Here is a 23,404-nt window from a genome sequence, read left to right on the forward strand (position 1 = left end):
CAGATGAGATGAATTGTTTGTAAATGACATAACAATTTGTTTCATCAACAAAAATACAGATATCGAATGATAATAAAATAAATATGGATGCGGTGTACATATTCTTTCCGGGTTCCTGCAGGAGCATGCAGTTCATGCATGGTTTAATATTATAGATTTTTTTGCTGCAAAATTCATGATTTTCAACCTTTAATTAGAAATTAAGCTCAATGGAAACCAACCCATCTTTAAAATTACCACCGCTGACTATGTTATTTTATTGGTAAATCCATAAAGTTGAGATATGAACTGAATTGTTTACAGTTCATGGCAAAGAAAAAAAAGAAGAAAAGAGAGTTACTTTTTAAGAAATTGTCAACAAATGTGTGGTAAATTAACGAATCTCAATCGCTTATTCCCAGAGATCCTACACAGATTTCAAATTAAATAAAAATATCAAATATAAACCCTTCTTTTCAACATTGCATGGAATTCATGGGCATATTAAATCCCTCTTCATTATTACTATCGTTTTCAATTCCGTCACTTTTAGTTTCTTACAACATTAAATCCCAAATTCAGATTCACTTATAGGAAAATCAATCGAGTTTTAAAAACTAATTATATTGTTACATCACTTTGATCAACCATCAATTGTTCTACTTCAATGTCGTCGTCAGAGACTATTCCAATGACAAACTTTGATTGATTAATTAATTGTTATCCAAAATTTCAAAAGACTCCATTAAGGGTTGAGTGATCATATTCTTTTATTGAAAATTGTGTGCTTTAGATTGTAATTTTTTATAATTAAATGATTAAAATGTAAACATTATTAAACTTTAACAATTAATGGTATAATTACCCTAATAAAAATATTTTAAAAAAAAGAAAGAAAAAACGACAATCACCCTAAGAATGTTTCCGTGGCTGTGGATGCAAAAGAGGCTTATAGTTGTTTTTCTGGTTATTAAACTTTCATAAGGATTAAGACTTCTTCAAACCCTATTGTATAAAAGTTGTTAATTTAAATTTTGAAAAGAATATTTCAAAAAAGTGCAATTGGATATGTTCAGGATTTTGAGTATCAATAACTTATCAGTATTTTTTCTCTTCAAGGAGAAAAATGAAAATTAAATATATGGCCGTAATGCATGAGATCTATATTGCCTATAGCCTTGACTGAAGTTAAGGCTGGTGTTTCAGGAATATTTCTTCATATGACACAATTTTCCAACAAGTTGGTAATATAGTGGTTGTAATAATATCAACATTCTTTATGTTAATTAAAATTATTAAGAAGAGAAATGGGTTGTCACAATTTCTAATAGTTTACCTTCTTTTTGTTTAGATGAAAAAAACATGGTTAATGATCTTGTAGAGAAAACAAAAAGTAAATAAGTTCAAGAAGACGATGAATAGTGGAAGAGATCAAGAATCTATCTCTTTCTATAGCATTGCATTATGATTTATGTACCGATATTTGATGTTGATATCAGACATAGGATTATAATAATTAATTGTTAGTCGACATACTAAACAGTTTAGATTGTTAAATAATATAATCAATAGATAAATTACGAATGTCAAAGATATATAATTATTCAAAATATGAAATTATAGGTTTTTTTAATAACTCTACAAATTTCCATAGATAGAGTTGATGACAAAAGTATGATTTACAGAGGAATTTCGGAGGAATTAAAACAAAAATTATTTTATATGAAGGAAAATATTTTAAGATTTCTTTGGTTGGGTTCCAAGGAGTTCGTGTAGCGCGTAAAATGAAGTTGTCGGACACAAAAGTCAAAGTTCTCACACCACGTCCTTCCTATCCCACCAACGGCGTCGTCAAGGCAACGTCTCTATAAATTCCTCTATTCCCACTCGGTACGCCTAATACCCAAACAAACAAAGCGAAAGCTTCCGATAAGAAAATAAAAGACCTACCTCTTCACGCCGGGAAAAGGATGAAGAGCCTTTGTTTCAGCTCCAGAACGTCGTCTTTTTCTATTTCTCGTCAATCCATATCACCTTCAAGATCTTCGCTGTCCAGTACTCCTCGCCATAGATCCATGATCGAGACCACCATCGACGCCGCCGCAACAATCATCATGAAATGGGATGCCGAAACGTCGGCTTACGCTGGAGTTACTTCTCTTTTCTACGAAAGCAAAAGAGAAGCCATGCAGTACATCAAATCCGTCAACGAGCTACAAGAGATCATGCATATTCTTGTTTCTCATCAAGATTCCGATCCGGAAAAGCTCACTCAAGCTCAACACTTGATGCAAATCGCAATGAAACGGCTTCAAAAAGAGTTTTACCAGATTTTATCGATGAATCGGGCTGATTTGGATCCGGAATCAATTTCCACACGGTCATCACGGACTTCAACGAGAACTAGCACGTCGGATTATGATGATGACGGTTCACCGGACGATGAGATTCGCACAATAGGGGATTCCATCTCTGAAGTTGAAGATGTTTCTTCTATGGCTATGTCCGATCTGAAATTGATAGCAGAATGTATGATCGCTTCCGGTTACACTAAAGAATGCGTAAAGATTTACAAAACTATTCGAAAATCGATTATCGATGAAGGAATTTATAAGTTGGGAATCGAGAAATTAAGCTCGTCTCAGGTTAATAAAATGGAGTGGGATGTACTGGATTTGAAAATCAAGAACTGGTTACAAGCCGAGAAGATTTCAATGAGGACGCTTTTCAGTGGAGAAAGAATCCTCTGCGATCACGTCTTTGCTACGTCGGATTCCATCAAGGAATCTTGTTTCGCCGAGATTTCAAAAGAAGGAGCCACGCTTCTGTTTGGATTCCCGGAAATCGTCGCCAAGACCAGAAAATCGCCGATGGAGAAAACGTTCCGTGTTCTCGCTATGTACACGGCTATCTCAGAGGACTGGCAAGAGATTGAAACGATCTTCGCTTTTCAATCAGCTTCAGCAGTCCGATTACAAGCTCTGAACTCGCTGGTTCGACTCAGTGAGTCGTTGCTTTCGTTGTTGACTGATTTGGAGTCCACAATCCAAAAGGACTCGTCCAAAACGATGGTTCCAGGCGGCGGTCTGCATTATTTAACGATGAACACGATGAATTACCTCACTCTCCTGGCCGATTACGGTAACATCCTTACTGACATTATCTCGGACTGGCCACCGCCAGCAAGATCATCCGTACCGGAATCTTTCTTCAACAGTCTGGCTTCCGACGATTCACCGGCGCCTGCAATCTCCGTCCGCATTACGTGGCTAATCCTCGTCCTACTCTGCAAACTCGACGGTAAATCAAAGCATTACAAAGACGTCTCGCTATCGTACCTATTTCTAGCCAACAATCTCCAACACGTACTCTCCAGAGTCCGTACATCGAATCTCCTGTACATACTCGGCGAAGAATGGATAGCGAAACACGAAGCTAAGGTGAGGCAGTTCGCCGCCAACTACGAGCGGTTAGCTTGGGGCAAAGTGTTAGACTCATTGCCAGAGAATCCAACCGCTCCGATGAACCCCGGGGAAGCTAAAGAATGTTTCAGGAAGTTTAATATAAGCTTTGAAGATGCGTACTTTAAGCAGAGTTCTTCCGTCGTGCCGGATCCGAAACTTCGAGACGAGATCAAGGTTTCCATCGGGACGAAGCTCGTCGCAGTGTACAGGGAGTTTCACGATACTCATAAATCAACGGTTGGAGATGAAAGCAATGCGAGATCAATCGTCAGATTTTCGCCTGAAGATGTAGGGAATTACTTGTCGGATTTGTTCTTTGTGAAGATCAGTTCCGAAAGTTCATCTATATCTTCTTCAGCATCGTCTCATCATCGGCGGCATATGCGGTCGCCCATGAGAGTATAGAGTTTTTCACTTGTGCTTTCCAGAAAAAAGAACAGTATTCGAGGTCGTTATATAACGACTTTATAACGGTTTTTATGTATCTTTTTTTTTTGTAAATGGGTTTCTATAAACCTTATTGATTATGATAAACTTAACTTAAAAGTTTATTATCTTTTTATTATATTTAAAAGTTTATATTAGTTTTTTATTATAAAAAAATTTAATCTATATATATTTAAAAAATTATCACTATAAATTCAAATAAATTAATATCTCTTAATATATATATATATATATATAACACACACACACACACACACACACACATATATATATATATATATATTTGAATTTTGCATAATATTGTTGAATACTTACAAAATCTAAATATAAAATTCATTCGTATTATAATTTGAAATTATATTATATATATATATAATAACATTATAATTACAAAATAAACCATAACATTGATTAATTCATATTCTAGTTTTTTAAAGGACCTATAGAATCTTCCACATCTGTTTTAGTTTCCTGATGTAATGGACTTTGACCTCCTACCTATTCCAATTTTTTTTTTTAAAGACCAAAACCAAATAGATTTGCAAAGATAGAAACGTTGTGGATGAAGGCACACAATTTCTTTGGAAAAAAAACAATATTTAAAATCATTGACTAATTTATATATACTCTTCATACGTGTTCAAGAAATTTCATATAAAAATTCATAAAGCAAGATTATACATCTTTTAAAAAAACTAATATAATGAGAATTTAATTAAGATTTTTATATTTAGAATGAAAGTAAGAGTTTAATTAAATATTCAAAATTTCATTTAAAATATTAAAATTTATATAATTTTTTGGTTTTCGTTTTATTAAAAGAATTATCCAATCACAATTTGGCATGTGTTATGTAATAACATAAAATATCAACACAATCACATATTTTATTGTTATTATTATTTACTCACTTTAAAAAATATAGAGTATTAATGAAATTATTCTCTTTTTTTCTAGGAGAATCAATTTATTCAATTCCAAAATTAAAAGATGTGTAACCCAAAACATTAAACCAACTGTAAGTTTCTAAAATGTATCAATAGCAAATATCATTTATTATTATCCTTTGAGGTTGCGGATTCGAGCATTTGATATATCAGGGTATGAGCATTTATTGTCAAATGATCAAGAAATTTTGAGCAAATATTATCTTATATTTACTCCATATTTATATAAAAAAAAATTACTTTTTCATTTTTAATATTTTTTTATGATTTATATTAGAGTATCAGAGAAGCAAGTTTTTACAACTACAAAAGAGGAATATAAAACGGGCGTGGCATTAAAATTATGCGCGTTGAAAGTGAGTTGATATACTATCATAAAAAATTTCGCCTACTATTATTGTTTGCTTTGTAATTACAGGTTTCCCGGATTGAGTAAACTCAACAATGGCGTTAAGCTTTCTATGCATACGGAATTATTCATTTTATCCATTTTTGTAAATGTTAATAAAGCCAAGTCCACACAATATGACTTTGCAGAATTAAAGGAAACTTACTAAATTAAGTAATTCAACCAATTAAAGGAAACCAGGTGACTTCCCCATACCTCCTCCGGTGACCCTGCATGGTGGTCGACAACCCTGACACGACGGCTGCAATCCTCCACACTTTTTTTCTTTTTGTTCCACTTTCTTTTCTTTCTCATTTTACCACCAATAGGAATCAAGGAGAAGAAGATTTCTTAGCGTATTTCTTTTGAATCTCTTCATGGGATCCGGTGTAGAAGAAGAAGGTGCCTTCTCTCTCTCTCTCTGTTTTTGAAATGGATTGCTTTTTCATCATTGGATTCATGGGATATCTTAGAATTGATTGATTTTTCTTTTTCCGTTTTGGAACACGAATTGAAATGTGCAAAGAATGCGAGAAGGATCTGGAGAAAGGGCTTCCTTCACATCCCGCCCTGTTACCGGAGACGACGCTACCGACATCACCGACGTCGAGGCCTGCTCTGTTTCTATCCAATTCCGGGAAGGCCTTGTTGGCATCCAATTCGAGCAAATCCTTGGTGTCGAGTTCGAGCAAGTCTCTCACATCCGGTTGTAGTTCTAGATTTCGATTTGATAAAAAGTACCTGAAACAAGTTACAGGCCGCCACAACGACACTGAGCTACACCTCGCCGCACAACGGGGTGATGTCGCGGCGATCAGGCAGATTCTGGCGGACATTGATGCTCAGATGATAGGTACAATTAGTGCACAAGAATTCAATGCCGAGGTAAGCAACAAGGCTTGCATGTCAAGGTATCATTTTAGATGTGTTGTTGCATTGTCATTTTATCCCCTTTACATGGTTTTGTAACAAGGTGGAAGAGATCAAGTTAGCAATAGCAAGTGAAGTGAATGAATTAGGCGAGACGGCGTTGTTTGTCGCGGCCGAGAAAGGGTACATCGACATCGTAAAGGAACTTTTGCAGTATAGTACTAAGGAGGGTCTTTCGATGAAGAATCAATTCGGGTTCAATCCATTGCATATTGCAGCAAACCGAGGTCATGAAGGTAACAGCTTCCTCTCTTATGATCCTGGAATTGCATCTTAAGATCCTGCAGCTTGTGTTAATTCAATAGCTCCCTTGTATGCAGCCATTGTTCAGGTTCTATTGGATTGCGACCCGGAATTATGTAAAACGGTCGGGCAAGGAAATGCGACCCCTCTTGTATCGGCAGCGACAAAGGGACATACGGCTGTTGTCGATGTCTTGCTCAGCAAAGACCCTAGCTTGCTAGAGATAACAAAATCGAATGGGAAAAATCCATTACACTTTGCTGCAAGGCAAGGGCATGTAGATATTGTTAGGGCATTGCTTGAAAAGGGTCCACAATTGGCAAGACAGATTGACAAGAAAGAGCAAACAGCATTGCATATGGCAGTCAAAGGGGTAAGCTGTACAGTAGTGAAGTTGCTTCTTATGGCGGATTCTTCCGTTGTCACGCTCCCGGACAAGTTCGGTAATACGCCATTACACATTGCTACTAGGAAAAAACGGACAGAGGTACTGGTAATCGATTAGTGTCATATATGTAACATGGTAGCAAAGGCATTGATTAAGTTTTTTGTTGCAGATTGTGAATGAACTTTTACACATCCCTGAGACTTGTGTGAATGCACTTACAAGAGACCATAAAACAGCTCTTGACATTGCTGAAGGGCTTCCACTCTCCGAAGAAATAGCCGAAATAAAAGAGTGTCTGTCCAGTTTCGGTGCAGTGAGAGCGACCGATCTAAACAATGCACCGGACGAGCTGAGGAAAACCATGAAAGAGATCAAGAAAGAAGTGCATACTCAGCTCGAACAAACCCTCAAAACAAACAGAAACGTCGACGGCATTGTCCTAGAGCTGATTAAACTTCACCAGCAAGGCATCTACAACGCCACCAATTCAATCACGGTGGTAGCCGTGCTTTTCGCAACCGTTGCATTCACAGCTATTTTCACGGTTCCCGGGGGAGACAACGACGATGGGATTGCCGTTGCCTCCCGGGGGAAATCATTTAAGATCTTCTGCCTGTTCAACGCGATCGCGCTCTTCACTTCGCTGGCGGTCGTGGTTGTACAAATCACGGTCGTGAGAGGAGAACTGAACACGGAGAAAAGGTTCATCCAGGTGATCAATAAGTTGATGTGGTTGGCCTCCATCTGCACTAGCATATCGTTTGTCGCCTCGGCACATATAGTAGTCGGTCGACGTCAACAGTGGGCGGCGATTCTCGTAATGGTTATAGGAGGAGTAACAATGGCAGGAGTACTTGGTGGCATGACTCTTTTAGTTTTGAAAAACAAAAGGATTCGAAAAAGGAGAAAGCGAGAGAAAAAACAAGCAGGCTCATTGAGTTTATCAGATTCTGATACTGAAGTGGGTGCAATCTATGCCATTTAATGTTCAAAAATGGCTTTTGATACTTTGTTTTTTTTAAATATAATTTTGTTGTTGTTGTCGTTGTCGTTAGGCCCCAAAACAAGTGTCCCCCCAAACAATAGAAAAACTACATTGGTGGTCCCTTGTATTTTTGGTTCATTTGATTTTAGTCATCGATTCAAGTGAGTTTGGTTCTAATCTCTTATGTCTTCGGTCCGTTCGATTTTGGTTCCTCGATTGTTAACTTTCGTTTACCTAGTAACGAAAGCCTGACTTGAAATTTAAAAAATAAAATGAAAATTGCATAGAGATATATATGGCAACCTTAAAAGCCGAAGAAGAGTATTTGTTTTTCCTAGGTGTCCTGAGTTCGAACAGCTGTATCTGTAAGGTGTGTGTTGTTTGTTTATTCTTCCCAGATTTCTGTTATTGAGTAACCAGAGTTAACGATCGGGGATCAAAATATATTAAATTAATAGTGTAAGGATCGGAGCTAAACTTTTTTGAACCGATAATTAAAATCGAACGGATCAAAAAATATACTAAGAATTGATAGCGTTAATAATGTTTTGTGTCAAGTTAGCTCAATTGAACCTGTCTGTAATAGTGAGATTACATAAAGTTTTGAGCCAAGACAAGGGTTAATGCAGGGAGATCTAATATCACCCTGTTTATTCATATTGACTATGGAAATACTTTCCTACATGATCCTCGAAATACACATGATTAAGGTTGATTTTGATCACGTTTATAATTACAAATTTCAATAAATAATTATAAAATTAATAGAATATATATACTTATGAAGATTTTATAACTTTTAAAGTAAATAGAATAGATTCGTAATGGTCACAAGAAATACAGAATATTAAACATTAAATTTTACTATAGGTTAGGGAGAGAGTGAGAGGCTAAGTAATAAAAAGAGAAAATAATCTCAGTGATCAAAAATGCCTTATAATATACGATTTTAACCAAATTTTTTTGGATTTACCAAAATTACCAACAAAATCGCAATGCGAAATAAAAATCGCAACGCGATCTCCAGAATCGCAAATCAGTTCCCAGAATCGCAACGCGATTATGAAGAATCGCAATGCGATAGTACAAATTCGCATTGCGATTTTCCATAATCGCAACGCGAACATATAAATCGCAACGCGATTCTGACTATCGCAACGAGTATCCGTAAAATCGCAACGCGTATCCGTAAATCGCAACGGCAATACGTAAAATCGCAACGACAATACGTAAATCACAACGCGTATCTGTAAATCGCAACGAGAATACGTAAATCGCAATGCGTATCCGTAAATCGCAATGCGAATACGTAAATCGCAACGCGATTTTTAAAGCGTCATTATAATCGCTACGCGTATTTTATTTTCAAATTCCAAACACGAATATTAATTATCGGAACACTGAACCGTCCACTCCCGTAATCGCAACTCATAACCTAAAACCTAAAAAAAAATCACAACTCAGTCACATCTCCATCTCTCACTCTCTACGGCGAAATCCGTCCCCATCTCCGAAGATTTCCGTCCCCATCTCCGGCGAAATCCCTCACAACCATTCACAGTCAGAAATCCCTCACAATCATTCAGAAATGGAAAATCAACCTCCGAGGGTTAGTTTTTTTAATTATTTTTATTTTGAAAATTTTGCATTATTTTAGGTTTTTCATATTGAAATTGATGATAAGTATTTGTCTTTAACCCTGTGAAGTTAGTATTTGTCTTTGTTTTGCCTTTTGGTTGAAGTAATGCAATCCAACTCAGATCGCAACATGAAAATGAAAATCGCAACACGAAAATGACTATCGCAACGAGAGAAATGAAAATCGCAACGAGAGAATCGCAACGCGAAACCAAAATCGCATTGCGATTTTCATTTCGCGTTGCGATTTTAATTTCGCGTTGCGATTCTCTCGTTGCGATAGTCATTTCCGCGTTGCGATTTTCATTCTCTCGTTGCGATTTTCATTTCAACCAAAAGACAAAACAGTGTTTCAAATTTTAGTTTCAAGAATAAACTACTACTCTTTATGTTTATTGTTTTTGGTATATCTTCATAGTGTAGTTTTTGGTATATCTAACTTGGTATGTTTATTGTTTTTGTAGAAATTTTTTTCGGCTTCATTGACATTAAGGAATAAAGTTAGCCTAGCCACTACAATTGCTTCGAAGCTTTCACCTGCACAAAGAAAATTGTTTGAGGAAACCTGCTTCGGGCCATGGCTGAGAGTACAACATCCGGGTGGAGATGCTAATTTGACCCATTTATGGCTTCAGACCATGACTAGCGATCTACCCGACAGTATACAACGTGGTGAGGAAGAGATATGGTTTCATTTTCCACCGGCGTATACTTGTTTTGGGCGAAAGGAGTTCTGCTTAATCACTGGTCTACGATTCAGACACGATGATGTAGGCCGGTACACTCGTCATATCACCCGCCCATCATGGTTATCCCGAGTTTTTCCTGATGAGTCAATAGAGAAGCCGAACTTACACGTCGAAGACCTGAAGAAATTGTTTAATAAGAAAGATGGTTTTACTCGGATGAATGACGTCGATGTTGTCCGAGTATGCCTTCTAGTACTTGTGTATGCCGGCTTTTTAGGCAGAGAGGCCAGACAACCTATTCCTCAGGAGCTAATATTATTGGTAGAGGACCTAAATGCATGGAATCTGTTTCCGTGGGGTTCGTATATATGGAAAGCTACCTGGACTAAGTTGTCGTCTGCCTTTGATGACCGCAAAAGTTTGCGTGGCGATGGGTCGAAATACACTTTGTCAGGCTTTGTTTGGGCCTTTAAGGTAAGAATTTATATATAATATTTTCAAAATTATAATTAATTATTTAACAATTACTAATGTTTGTTATTATATTGTTTGTAGATTTGGATATTCGAGGCTTTCCCCAACATGCGGACATATGCATTAAAAACTTCAAATGATATTCCTAGGGCTATTTCCTGGAAGGGGAAACGTCTGTTGGATTGGGAAGACTTAATACCATATGCGACAATAAATAATGTAAGTTAACACAAATACTATCATATATAAACAAGTTATTAATAGTAGACGTTTAACTTTGTTTGAGTTTTTATATTTTTAGGAGGCCAACACTCCATTACAGAGACTGACACCCACGGAGGCTGAGCTTGCCACTGATTGGTGGCAAGCTAGTCAACATTTTTTTGATGGCACGAATGATGAGCAGCCTCCACTTCGAGAGCCATCACCTCACCCAGAGCCATCACCTGATCGACCCGACTATACACCTCTACAACGAGAGCCATCACCTATCCCGTCACATCATCGAGCCTCTTCTCCACCATCACCTCATGATAGGCGCCCGGCAAAGATGCCACGACTTCTATCTCCCTGTTCTCCACCTCCACGGGATGAGTCAAGGGAGTTACGTGATGAGGTCAACGCCTTGCGTGAGGAGATCGGTACTCTACGCGATAACGATGGTGCATGGCGTGTGGAGGTGTCTACTTTACGTAGTGAGGTTACCACTCTACGTGAGATGGTAGTATCGTTGTAGAATGAGGTTCATACTCTACGCAACGAGGTAAGTTTAAGATTTTCCATATTTAACTTGATGATAAATTTACTCGTAATTTCACTTAGATTAACCATTTCACTTAGATTGCTTAGTAAATTTATTCTGTTGCTACCAATACTGCTAAACTATTTATTCTTTAACACTGTGAAGTTAGTATTTGTCTTTGTTTTCACTGTTTAAATATCATGTATGTTTGTTTACTGATTTTTGTATTTAATTATTTAGCGGTCCGATAAGGTGGATGCTTTACGTCGGGTTTTTCATGCACGACGGAGTTCACGCATCAGACGGCGTGCACGTGCTATTAAGTCTCCGTACACCCCAATAATGCGAAGACACCGCAAGAAGAAGCCCGACTCGCCTGTCATCCCTCAAGAGTCCACTCCTATCGTTGAAGAGGCCCCTATTATTCCTCGAGAGTCCCTTCCCACCGTTCAAGAGGCCACTGTCATCGTTGAAGAGGTCTCTCCCACCATTCAAGAGCCCGATTCACATGGTGTCATATGTAAGATTCTTGAGAAACCCTCTGATGTGCCGGACATGATGGATAAGAGTTGGCTCTTGTATGAGTTACCGGCCAGTACCATTCCGGTATCTGAAGTGGAGAGGAGACAACTACCGGACACAATTCTGGATAACACCCTTTGGGCTAAGACCGCAGTTGATTTTTATCTACATGAGCGGAGCCAGGGGTGTTTCACTGACATATGCAAGCTCAACGATGATATCTATTTGTTGCTTGATCGGTCTTGGTGGGGCGTATTATTAGGGGTCGAAGACAATGGCTATTTCTATGGAGGGGTAAGTCTTATATTTTTCTTATATTTCAATTTGATTATTTTTTTAAAAAATTTATGTAAGTCACTAATATATGTCTTTTTTTGTAAAACATCATATCGATACGTGGGTGTCACATCTTCTAATAATTATGAAACTTAAGAAAAATAAAAGAAATACACGATATACAATTATGCCGACGTCTTTTAACGCCGTTCACTTGAAGAATCAACGAGATGAATCATTTGCGTTTGGCAATGGACAAGCTAAACTTTATCCTGCATGGTGGGAGGTCGATAAGGTTAGTATTTATTTTAGATTGAGTTTAAAGGTATTCATAAATAAGTGCGCAAATGAATGAATTATTACTTATTATTGCAGGTATTTATCCCTGTTTTGGAAAGTAAACATTGGATTCTCGTCGAGCTTCAGCTCCCATCCCTTAAGGCAATAGTATATGACAGCATGATAAATTACATATCATTGGCTGATTTAAGAGATATTATTAAGGGATGAAGCTCTCATTTGGCTAAATTCTTGGATGCGATAAATTATTGGACTCGTTCTGGAAACAAGAAGCCAAAGAAGCTCAATATTACAGTTAGCAGAGACGAGATCGCACCACAACAAACGAAGGAAGCTAGAGGGGATTGTGGTCCTCTCGTATGCATGTGCCTGGAGCGTTTGACGACAGGAAGTACACATTTTCTACCTCCCACCGATAGAGATAGAGGTGCAGTAGGCTTGTGGTTTTGGCATTTTATGGCTAGAGCGATATATGCGAGACGCTGCCTACCTGCATCCGCGTAATGAAAGTGTCCATAAACAATTGGTAAGTTTATAGGCTTTTGGTTTGAAAATGTTTGGTTAAGTACCTAGAATTCAATAATTTGTTGTTTGTAGGTTTTAGATGTGTAGAAAGTGTTGTTTGAGCAAATGTTTGGTTTCTGCAGGTTAATCTCAGAAGTGAGCTGCGTGAAAATGATGTATGGCTGCAAAAGTTGATTCAATAGTAGATGAGGAAATAAGAATTATTGCTTATTTTTTGATTGTTTAATTGATTTGTAAAAGATGATTTGTAAAAGTTGATTTGTTTAATTGATATGAACATAATTCTTATTTGTTCTTGTTTAATTGATTAAAATGTAATAGGTTATTTTGTTGATTTCAATCTGCATTATGTTGAAGGAAAAAATGACTATCGCAATGCGAAATGAAAATCGCAACGAGAGAATCGCAATGCGAAATTAAAATCGCAACGATAAAATCGCAACACGAAACTAAAATCGCAACGCGAAACTAAATTCGCGTTGCGATTTTCATTTCGCATTGCGATTCCCTCGTTGCGATTTTCATTTCGCATTGCGATTCTCTCGTTGCAATAGTAATTTTCGCGTTGCGATAGACATTAAGATGATTGCGAATGTCATTTCCGTGTTGCGATAGTCAAATGAATGCCTAATAAGTGATAACAACTGAACAGATCATAGCAATTTTCAAACTCAAGTTACTAATACATGCCTAACTGAAAATGTTAAAAGTTCACACATAAAATCCACATAATACAATGTTTGCATTTAAAAATCACCTAAGTTAACAGTCCCAAAAGGTGAAGCCGGTTGTGATTGGGATTTTAAAGATGATTGCTATTTTGATTGCCTTTTGCTTGACACCATATGAGCTTTGGATTTTGATGAGGATCCATATTTTGGTAGAGGAAAAGATGATTGTGATGGCACTGGTGATCCACATGTCAACCTTGTATGACCACTTTCCTTGCACCGACTACATGTCGATCTCTTCTTTTCTTCACCCTTATACGGTATACGATCGTGACTTTTTGGTCGGCCAGGTAGCCTTCTGTCCATGGCTGGTGGCAAAACTGTTTGTAAGTCATCTGGTATGTCCCACTCAGAAGGATGTGGAATAGGGTAGACAATCTCGCCATAAGTCTGTCGATATACTTCTGTAGTATAGCAATCCATAGCGTATGCGCTTGAATCATCTTGGTTTAGATGAAGAGAAACTTTTATAACATGGTCACACGGATAACCAGATGTTTGCCATTTCATATAACTACACGTCTTTGCATTTAGATCGACAAGCCCGTTTAAGTTATTATCTAGTACTTCAAACAAAGTGTTTGAACATGGTTCAACTCTCCATGACGTTGACTTCACAACATGTTTTGTTATCTTTTTTTCTGTCCATGGTGTAACAAGATGTTCCAATGTTCCTGTAAATTTAAATAAATAATACTTAGTAAAATATATGATAAGTTACGAATTTAAAGAAATAATACCTGCATGGTTTCTTTTCTTGTAGTACCACTGTTGAATAGAGGCTCGAAAAAACTCCATTAACATAGTAATGGGTAATTTCCGGGAATGACGACTTAGAGCGTTGATTGATTCTGCACTATTAGATGTCATGAAACCATATCTTGCTCCAAGTTGATGTACTCTTGATCATCTTTCAAATCCGACATCTTCTAGTGTTTGAGCACACTGAGGCAAAACACGTCTTAAACAGTTTATATGCTTATTAAAATCCACTTCCCGATAAGCTTTTACAGCCTTCCAGTATGTCCATTTGTGATTTTTTATACCAGGAGACCTTGATTTTAGATTTCTATACAAATGAACACCACAAAGTCCATGAAAAGCATCTGGGAAACACCTTCTAACAGCGTTGTCAATTGAGTTTGCCCTATCGAATATGATTGTCAGATTGCTAATAAGACCTATACAATCCCTAAGATGCCCCATAAACCATGTCCATGAATCAGAGGTTTCAGATTTGCCAACCCCGTAAGCTATTGGCAGTATCCCATTGTTAGCATCCATGGCTACTGCTAATAAGTTTACTCCAAGGTATCGACCTTTTAAATGTGCTCCATCAACTATAATAACTGGGCGCATGCAATTAATAAACGAACGAATCTACAAAATCATATACACAAGAAATATAATCATTTAAATGTGAAATGCATGTAACTAACAAAAATGAGTCAAAAAAATTATATTGATTTACTAACCGCAGCACCAATGGCGATAAACAGCAACTCAAAGCGTCCATCTCTATCTGTTTTGATATGAGTTACCGACCCAGGATTTTTCAGCTTTAAGTTGTGACAATAAGCCGGCAGTTGGGCAAACGATGCTTCTGGCGACCCCCTCAACAATTCTAAGGCATAACATTTGGCTCTCCAAGCTTGAGAATATGAGATACTAATCTTGAACCGATCATTTATGTCAGTCATAATTTCATGTCCCTGATATACCCTACCATTCAAAAACATTAACTCAGCCAGAAAACCACCCAACACCTTTTTGTTTGCCTGTCTATGGTGAGGAAAAACTTGGGTTCTTGAACATATATGTTTATCAATAAAAGTCCTAACTTGAAACATTTTGCAATCTTTTATCCTCTTTGCAATCATACGCCACATATAGTTTTTGTCAATCATACACCTTGTTTCGAAACGATCTTTGCTTGATTTGTTATCTTTTAGTTGATAGCCATCTTCCACACATTTCGTATACAAAGCTATCTTCAAGTCTTCCTTTGTATCAAAACAATCATCTTTCTTGATACGAATAATTTTTGTGTAACAATCAACTGCTATCTTTACCAACTCTTCTTCCGGTATCTGAAGTAATTCTGGCATATTCCAGTTATACTCCCGTGGCATTTTCTTCGGGGACTTTTCTTTGGGGATTTCTTCTTCTTCTTTTTCTTCTTCAGTGTTATATGAATTACAGAATGGATGTTCAACATGTTCATTTATAGTCGTAACTTCCTCCTCATTATCATCAACAACATCTTCCTCGGCAACGGCTGTTTCATCATCAAAATTCGGTTATTGACCAATATCAAAATCATTACACGCAGTGTCTGTTTCTTCTTCTGAAAAATCATCAAAATCCGAGTATTGACCAAGATCAAAGTCCAGGTATTGACCAAGATCAAATTTCGAATACTGACTAGTACTCACAATTTTTTCTATTGGCTCATCATCGTCTAACTGGTCAATACGAAAACTAAAATTTGGTGCTGAAAGTTGATTGGGATTTGGATTAGGGAAAGGTTGTGGGTTTTGAGATTGTGTTTGGTATTGGAAATGTTGTGAAACAATATTTGCTTGGTGATGAAATTGTGGTGGAACCATTAAATTTTGAGCACCATGGGTTGAAAAACTTAGTTGATTACTACCCGCTACTGACCCAACTTCACTACTTCTAGGTTCAACAACATACAATGTAACATCATCACTTGAAACACTAATGTAAGCAATGAATCGTTCAACATCTTCATTGTCGGTTAACAAATAAACTTTACCATTTCTCTGATAAGATAGCCTAAATCCACTTAGGGGCTCTAAATTCAATTTATTTGCAACACGTAACATTAGAGTTTCATAAGTTAACTTTTTTAATGACAGTTTTAGTTGAAGATTCATGGGTAAAGGCATATATTGTAAAACACCATGAACATTCTCCCATGACCCTCCAAAACACAAATCTATCCAAACATGATCAACATTAGATGATTTCATTATTGTAAATTAATTTACTAAACAAACGAGCTGCGAAACTAAAACATGTTGCCGGATGGGGAAGTATGTCGTTGGATATAGGAACGGATGTCGCCGGAGAGAGTGATAGATGGAGATGGAATGAGTTGCGATTTAGGGATTTAGGTTATGAGTTGTTGCTGCGTAGTTATATACCCAAAACATTTGTGTTGCGAAAATAAAACCTGTTGCGAATTCAGAAATCGAGTTGCGAATTTGAAATTCAGTATTGCGATAGTCAGAATCTCGTTGCGATTTACAGATTCGCATTGCGATTTACATATTCGCATTGCGATTTACGTATTCGTATTGCGATTTACGGATACGCATTGCGATTTACGTATTCTCGTTGCGATTTACGGATACGCGTTGCGATTTTACGTATTCTCATTGCGATTTACGGATACGCGTTGCGATTTTACGGATACTCGTTGCGATAGTCAGAATCGCGTTGCGATTTATATGTTCGCGTTGCGATTTTCATATTCGCGTTGCGATTATGGAAAATCGCAATGCGAATTTGTACTATCGCATTGCGATTCTAGGAACTGATTTGCGATTCTGGAGATCGCATTGCGATTTTTATTTCGCATTGCGATTTTGTTGGTCATTTTGGCAAATCCAAAAAAGTTGGTTAAAATCGTATATTATAAGTATTTTTGATCACTGAGGTTATTTTCTCAAATAAAAAATACGAAAGGCTTTATTAAAATTTAATGATTTATAAAATGAAATTAAAGTATAGTTTTAAAAGACATTTTATAGTTATAAAAATAAGTTATAAATTATTATATAGATTTTTTAAAATTATTATTTAAAAAAATATTAAAATAAAATTTTAATTATAGTCGAGAGACTGGATGAGATATTACCTATTAAATTGATGTTTCATGACGGTAACTGTTTTATATTATATTCATTTAAATTAAAATTAAAATTAAATATTATTTTACAATTTTTAAAAATTTAATGATAAAAAATTTATTTTTTAATATAACTTGATATTTGTTTATAAATTTTATTTCAATGGAAAACGTAATCTTATCCTAATATTTTAATCCTAGAATTTCCGGGGGGGAAAGGAAAGGTGGCAAACAATTTAGCAATCGTGGCACCAGTGTATGATTGCGTTACGGCTCGTGGATTCAGCTATTACGGCCCCAAATTCCAACCACTTGAGTCATCCACTTCAGTCAATATATTGTTCCTTAAAGTCAATATTTTCTCTATATATCTTTAAACTCAGAAAGAGATGTTTCACGGACCTTGATTGATTATTGATACCAACTTTTAATATCTTTACTCAAGTTTAGATTTAATATTTTATCAAGATTAATTCATAAGTATTTCTTATATATTAAATCCAAACTATCCGTGTAATGTGTGTTTAGGAATGATAAAAAGTACTCTTATTTTTATTCAATAAAACATAGATTTAATTAAAAAAGATTATATAGAGATATTATAAAAATTATTCTTAAATATATAGAAAAAATTATATTATTATCTTAAGGTGAATCATAATAAAAAAAATCATCTTAAACTTAAAGTCGTTTCGACCTCAACCTTTATAATACCTAACTCAAATCTGAATTTTTTTTAAAAGAATCCCTGTATTTGTTCAAGTATTCCATATACGACGTATATTTTATATTTTAAATGATATTAGATCAAAATTAGTTAAAAGTTAAATTAGATTACCATCATATTCATGCTCCCAAATATGACATATGGGCAAATTTAGTGGGATAATGTGGTGGAAAAAAATTAACTCATATAAGGTATTGAAAAAATATTTTTTATTTAGATGGAATGAACAGTGAATGAAAGAAGACGTTGGATGTCTTTTTCAAACTACTTGTAATTGAAACATCAAATCTAACAAAATTACAAAACAATAGTTGTCTTGTCTTTCAAATGTCTTCCAAAAACGTCAAATAATTTCTACGTCTTTGCAAAATGCCTATTAAATCGTACATCTCCCAATAACATTACAATAAATATCTCATTTCAAAAAATAATTCCCCTGTATTTTATACTAACCATTTTTTGCCAACCCCCCACCTAAACATTTATGCCACGTATTGTAAACACATTTTATGCCACTTTTAATGTTGAAAACATGTCCTTAAACATGAGAAATTGTCCGAATGAATAATATTAATAATTTAGAAAAATAATTATTAAAAGCCGACAATTGAAGATAATTTCTAATATTAAGAGTTTGAAACATCTGGTCTAGTTAATTGATTGGTGGCAGATGCATGTCGTTAATTTGACTTGCTTACACGGAATAAATTGGCCTAACCGCATACTACGTCGCACTCGACAGTCGAGCCGACCGAACTTTGGGGGTGTTAAAGATAATCCAACGGCAATGTTTCAACTTCTCTTCTTATTCAACGGTGTTGGCTAGTTACTTGCAAGCTTTTTGCACTAAAAACTCCATAGCCAGCCACCATCCTTTTGTCCTTTTTTGCTTCTAATTTTCCCCTAATTTCTTCCCCTTTTTTGTTCTAAACAAACCCTTTGTTGCGACCCTTCAAAGGTTCTTTCTTTCTTTTTTCTCTTTTCGATGAATTGTTTCTGTGACAGAGAAGCAAGCTCTGGGTTTTTTTTCCTTCTCAAAGCCAGGAACCACAGGTAAGTAAAAGAGGAAAATTAAGAACCATTTATTTATTTTAATTTGTTTACTTTGTTTTTTTTTCACTTGGGGTTCTTTGACTTTATAGTTGGGTGAAATTCAACTATCCAATTATGATTGTCGTCTTTGATTCATTGAATGAAGATAAAGATTCAAACTTAAAGCAGAGTTTCGAAAGTTACAGTGTTTGATCAATAGTTTACTTTTTTATTTATTTATGATATTTGGCAATTATTATAGGTAATCAGATATTAGTTATGAATTATGGATATTATAATGATGAGTGTGGGAGATTAGTGGGTTTCATTTTTCAGATTAAATTATGTGCTACTGAATTTGGGTTGATGATATCAAGGAAAATCAGGTCTCCCATGTGCATGCGCCATTAATATCTCATAATTTTTTTCTGAATCAAATCTTTTTTATATTGATTTCAGGGGTTCTTGATGTTTTTGATCTCTGTATGGTGAATAATTGAAGTTTTTGGTTCGAAAGAAATCAGAAACATCAAAGAAAAAGGGGGGGAAAAGGAGCTTCTTGTTCTTTTGTAAGCTTGGATTTGGGGAGGGAGAAGAAACTATGGCGAAAGAGCTAAGCTTTGAGAAAAAGAAGATGACAAAGCAATTGACGAGTAAAAAGGACGATACGCCGCTGCACTCGGCGGTGAGAGCAGGAGATTTCGAATTGGTTTTGGAGATAATTAGTGGTAGTGGCGAGGATGGAGAGTTGAAGGATTTGTTGTCTAAGCGGAATCAATCCGGCGAAACCGCCTTATACGTTGCTGCTGAATGTGGATATGCCGATTTGGTGAAGGAGATGATGAAGTATCATGACATTGTTTTGGCTGGTGTTAAAGCAAGGAATGGCTTTGATGCTTTTCATATTGCTGCCAAGCAAGGGAACTTGGGTGAGTTAGTTTGCTTTTCACTCCACAATTATGTCGGATATGATATTAAGAACAATTATGGAAGTCCAACCCTGCAATTTCTTTAGCAAATATCGTATGCGATATTTCTGTTTTTCGGGTTTAAGGATTTGCAAGATTGGTAGTGAACAATGTACTTGTGTTGTTGTTTATCGGAATATCGTTGGGGATACATATATATACTTTTCTGAATCTTTTCTGTCTAACGTCTCAGAGGTATTGAAGATTCTCATGGAGGCCAATCTTGATCTTTCAATGACTTCTGATTCTTATAACACCACAGCATTGCACACCGCTGCATCACAGGGCCACACTGAAGTGGTGAATTTCCTCTTGGAAAAAGGCAGCAACGTGGCTGTGATAGCACGGTGCAACGGGAAAACCGCCTTGCATTCGGCGGCTAGAAATGGACATCTAGAGATTGTAAAGGCCCTTTTGTCTAGAGAACCTGGAATCGTGACAAGAATCGACAAGAAGGGCCAGACAGCTTTGCATGTGGCTGTTAAAGGACAGAATGTTGAAGTGGTAGATGTGCTGATAAAGTCGGATCCTTCTTTAATAAACATGGTTGATGCTAAGGGCAACACAGCTTTGCACATAGGAACTCGAAAGGGTCGGCTTCAGGTAATGAGGATTCAACTTTTACTAATTGTTATGTCTCTATAATTTTAGGATTGAACTTTCTGATCACTAATTCAATCTTTCAGATTGCTGAAAAGCTGCTAAATGACTGTGGAATTCACAAAATGATCATCAACAAGTCTGGGGAAACGGCTCTTGATAGTGCAGAGAAGAATAAGCTATCTGATATGGTATGTATCTTAAAAGAGCATGGAGTCCAATCTGCCAAATCCATCAAGCCGCATCCTGCAAATTCAGCTCGAGAACTAAAACAAACTGTAAGTGATATAAAGAATGGAGTTCATAACCAGCTAGAGCATACATTCAAAACAAGAAAACGCGTTCAAGGAATAGCTAAGCGGCTCAACAAAATGCATGTCGAAAGTCTCAATAATGCTATCAATTCCAGCACGGTGGTCGCTATTCTCATTGCCTCGGTTGCATTTGCTGCCATTTTCAATGTCCCAGGCCAATACACCGACAGTCCTGAAGACATCTCACCAGGTGTCTCCCCTGGACAAGCAAGAATCGCCGCAAAACTGCCATTCATGATCTTTGTTGTCTTTGACTCCATAGCCCTTTTCATATCATTGGCTGTTGTAGTAGTACAGACCTCGGTTGTAGTTATACAGAGAAAGGCCAAGAAGCAGATGATGGCAGTTATTAATAAGCTCATGTGGTTGGCATGTGTGCTGATTTCAGTTGCATTTCTTGCCCTCTCGTACGTTGTAGTCGGAGAAGACGAGAGGTGGTTAGCTAACCTTATTACCGGTATAGGGACTGTTATCATGGTATCGACATTGGGGACATTGTGTTATTGGGTGGTCGTGAACCGTATCGAGGCTTCCAGAACTCGGAGCATCCGTAGGTCTTCGATGACTAGCCGAACTCAGTCATTGCCTACACCATATACGTCTGACACAGAGATTCTAAACAATGAGCACAAGAAACTCTACGCGGTTTGAGCTTTAATGCACACTAGAAACTCTTTATCTCACGTATATAGATTTGACTAACAGTTGCAGAATGGCAGCAAAAACAGCAGAGAATATGTAGACAGTTCATTTTTGTTGTTCAACAGATTAAGGAATCAGTCAATGAGTTGGCTTGATTACCTAGATTATCTATCAGCAGTGTTATATTTAACTAACTGATGTCATTTTTACCTAAAAGTAATTGAAATATCTGTGTATTTTGCTGTGCTTTTCCCAGGTTACATGCACAAGATTCTCAGTGTCATACAGTTCTTTTTCCTTTTCTTGGAAGACAACAAAGGAAGAGTACCAGTGAGTACTGCAATAGTTTTTCCACATAGTTCTCTTCTTGATCGGTAGTGACGGATGTAAGATTTTATGTTAAGGTCGAACTTATAAAATTCTGAAGGGAGTGAATTTATAGTACTTCAAAGGGTAAAAACAGATTATCAATAGAAAATACACAATATATATATATATAAAAGAGAATTAAAAAATTTTAGAGGTAGGACTATCTCCATCTGTCCTTTGGGTTCATCTGTTGATTGGCATCTTGATATACTTGAGATAGATAAGCTATGCCTTTTTAGATTTGACCGCATTGAAGATGAAATACGCTTCTCCCGTGCTTGCTGTTCCCTTTGTCTTCAATTTTTCTTCGTATAACTTACAAGTTCCATAGGCCAATCATTGAAGATGAAAGCAGAAAACTTCTTATTCTCTCCCGTAATGCTGAATACTAGTATGGCTTCATTGGAGTGTCGAAACTTTGATGTGAGTCTCGAATTTTTAAAAAAAAGTTTAGAATTTTTATTTCAAAATTTTTAAAAAATTGAACTGTATTTTTAAATTTTTAAATTACATAAACATATTATGAGACTTCTTAATGTTTCATTCTACTAGACTAATTATGAAATGACTAACTAATTTGAAATAAATACTTCATAAACATGTTATGAGACGATATTTATAATTTAATTATTTCATTCCTAATGTTAAGGTTCAAACTTTTTATCTACCTAACATCTTGTTCTATTAAACTCATTGATAAGTTGTCCTTGATTTCAGATACTATGAATGAAAATAATAGCAGCTATAATTTTCCTTTTGTTTATTGTTCCACTTGTATGAAATTATTGCAATCGTTCACTGGATTATCGGAAATTTTCTCAAATAATACCCTTCAAGGACTTTGGTAAGCTATTACTTTGTTTAATAGTACGAGGTAATTAAAGAATAACATCTGTTCATAATTCTTTTTAATCACTGACAACGCATGCACATATCTGAAAATCATTCTCTCTAAATGTTTTTCTCTCTACTCTCCAAGTTCTCTATTTTCTTTTCAGAGTTCTATTCTTAAAAGAGAGAAAATCACCGACTTCTAATCCAAACTCCATGTGTCATCTATTTGGAGATACTGTGTTAATTTTGGATACATTGTCCAGTGCAACGATTACATCAATCAGGGCGAATCTACTTCTAAGTGGTTCTCCATGATACAGTGTGCAAATTCATTTTCTGTAATTTTTATTTTAATTATTCTATCAGTGCTAAC

The 23,404-nt window shown here is 36.2% G+C and overlaps 3 protein-coding genes across 3 annotated transcripts; all 3 read left to right on the plus strand.

Moving 5' to 3' along the window:
- The first annotated feature begins 1,911 nt into the window (after positions 1-1,911).
- LOC120211628 (exocyst complex component EXO70H1-like) lies at positions 1,912-3,885 on the plus strand. The gene has a single exon (XM_039210121.1). The coding sequence runs from the start codon at positions 1,950-1,952 to the stop codon at positions 3,846-3,848; it is 1,899 nt and encodes a 632-aa protein (XP_039066052.1). The 5' UTR covers positions 1,912-1,949; the 3' UTR covers positions 3,849-3,885.
- Positions 3,886-5,602: 1,717 nt separating this feature from the next.
- LOC120211630 (ankyrin repeat-containing protein ITN1-like) lies at positions 5,603-7,771 on the plus strand. The gene is made up of 5 exons (XM_039210125.1): positions 5,603-5,627; positions 5,752-6,110; positions 6,199-6,391; positions 6,476-6,885; positions 6,956-7,771. The coding sequence occupies exons 1-5, from the start codon at positions 5,603-5,605 to the stop codon at positions 7,769-7,771; spliced, it is 1,803 nt and encodes a 600-aa protein (XP_039066056.1).
- An 11,275-nt stretch (positions 7,772-19,046) lies between these two features.
- LOC120211631 (ankyrin repeat-containing protein At5g02620-like) lies at positions 19,047-21,981 on the plus strand. Its single transcript, XM_039210126.1, has 4 exons — positions 19,047-19,325; positions 19,764-20,233; positions 20,466-20,875; positions 20,959-21,981. The coding sequence occupies exons 2-4, from the start codon at positions 19,906-19,908 to the stop codon at positions 21,835-21,837; spliced, it is 1,617 nt and encodes a 538-aa protein (XP_039066057.1). The 5' UTR covers positions 19,047-19,325; positions 19,764-19,905; the 3' UTR covers positions 21,838-21,981.
- The last annotated feature ends 1,423 nt before the right edge of the window (positions 21,982-23,404 follow it).

This window comes from Hibiscus syriacus, unplaced genomic scaffold (assembly GCF_006381635.1).
Source record: "Hibiscus syriacus cultivar Baekdansim isolate YM2019G1 unplaced genomic scaffold, ASM638163v2 tig00109978_pilon, whole genome shotgun sequence".
NCBI lineage: Eukaryota > Viridiplantae > Streptophyta > Magnoliopsida > Malvales > Malvaceae > Hibiscus > Hibiscus syriacus.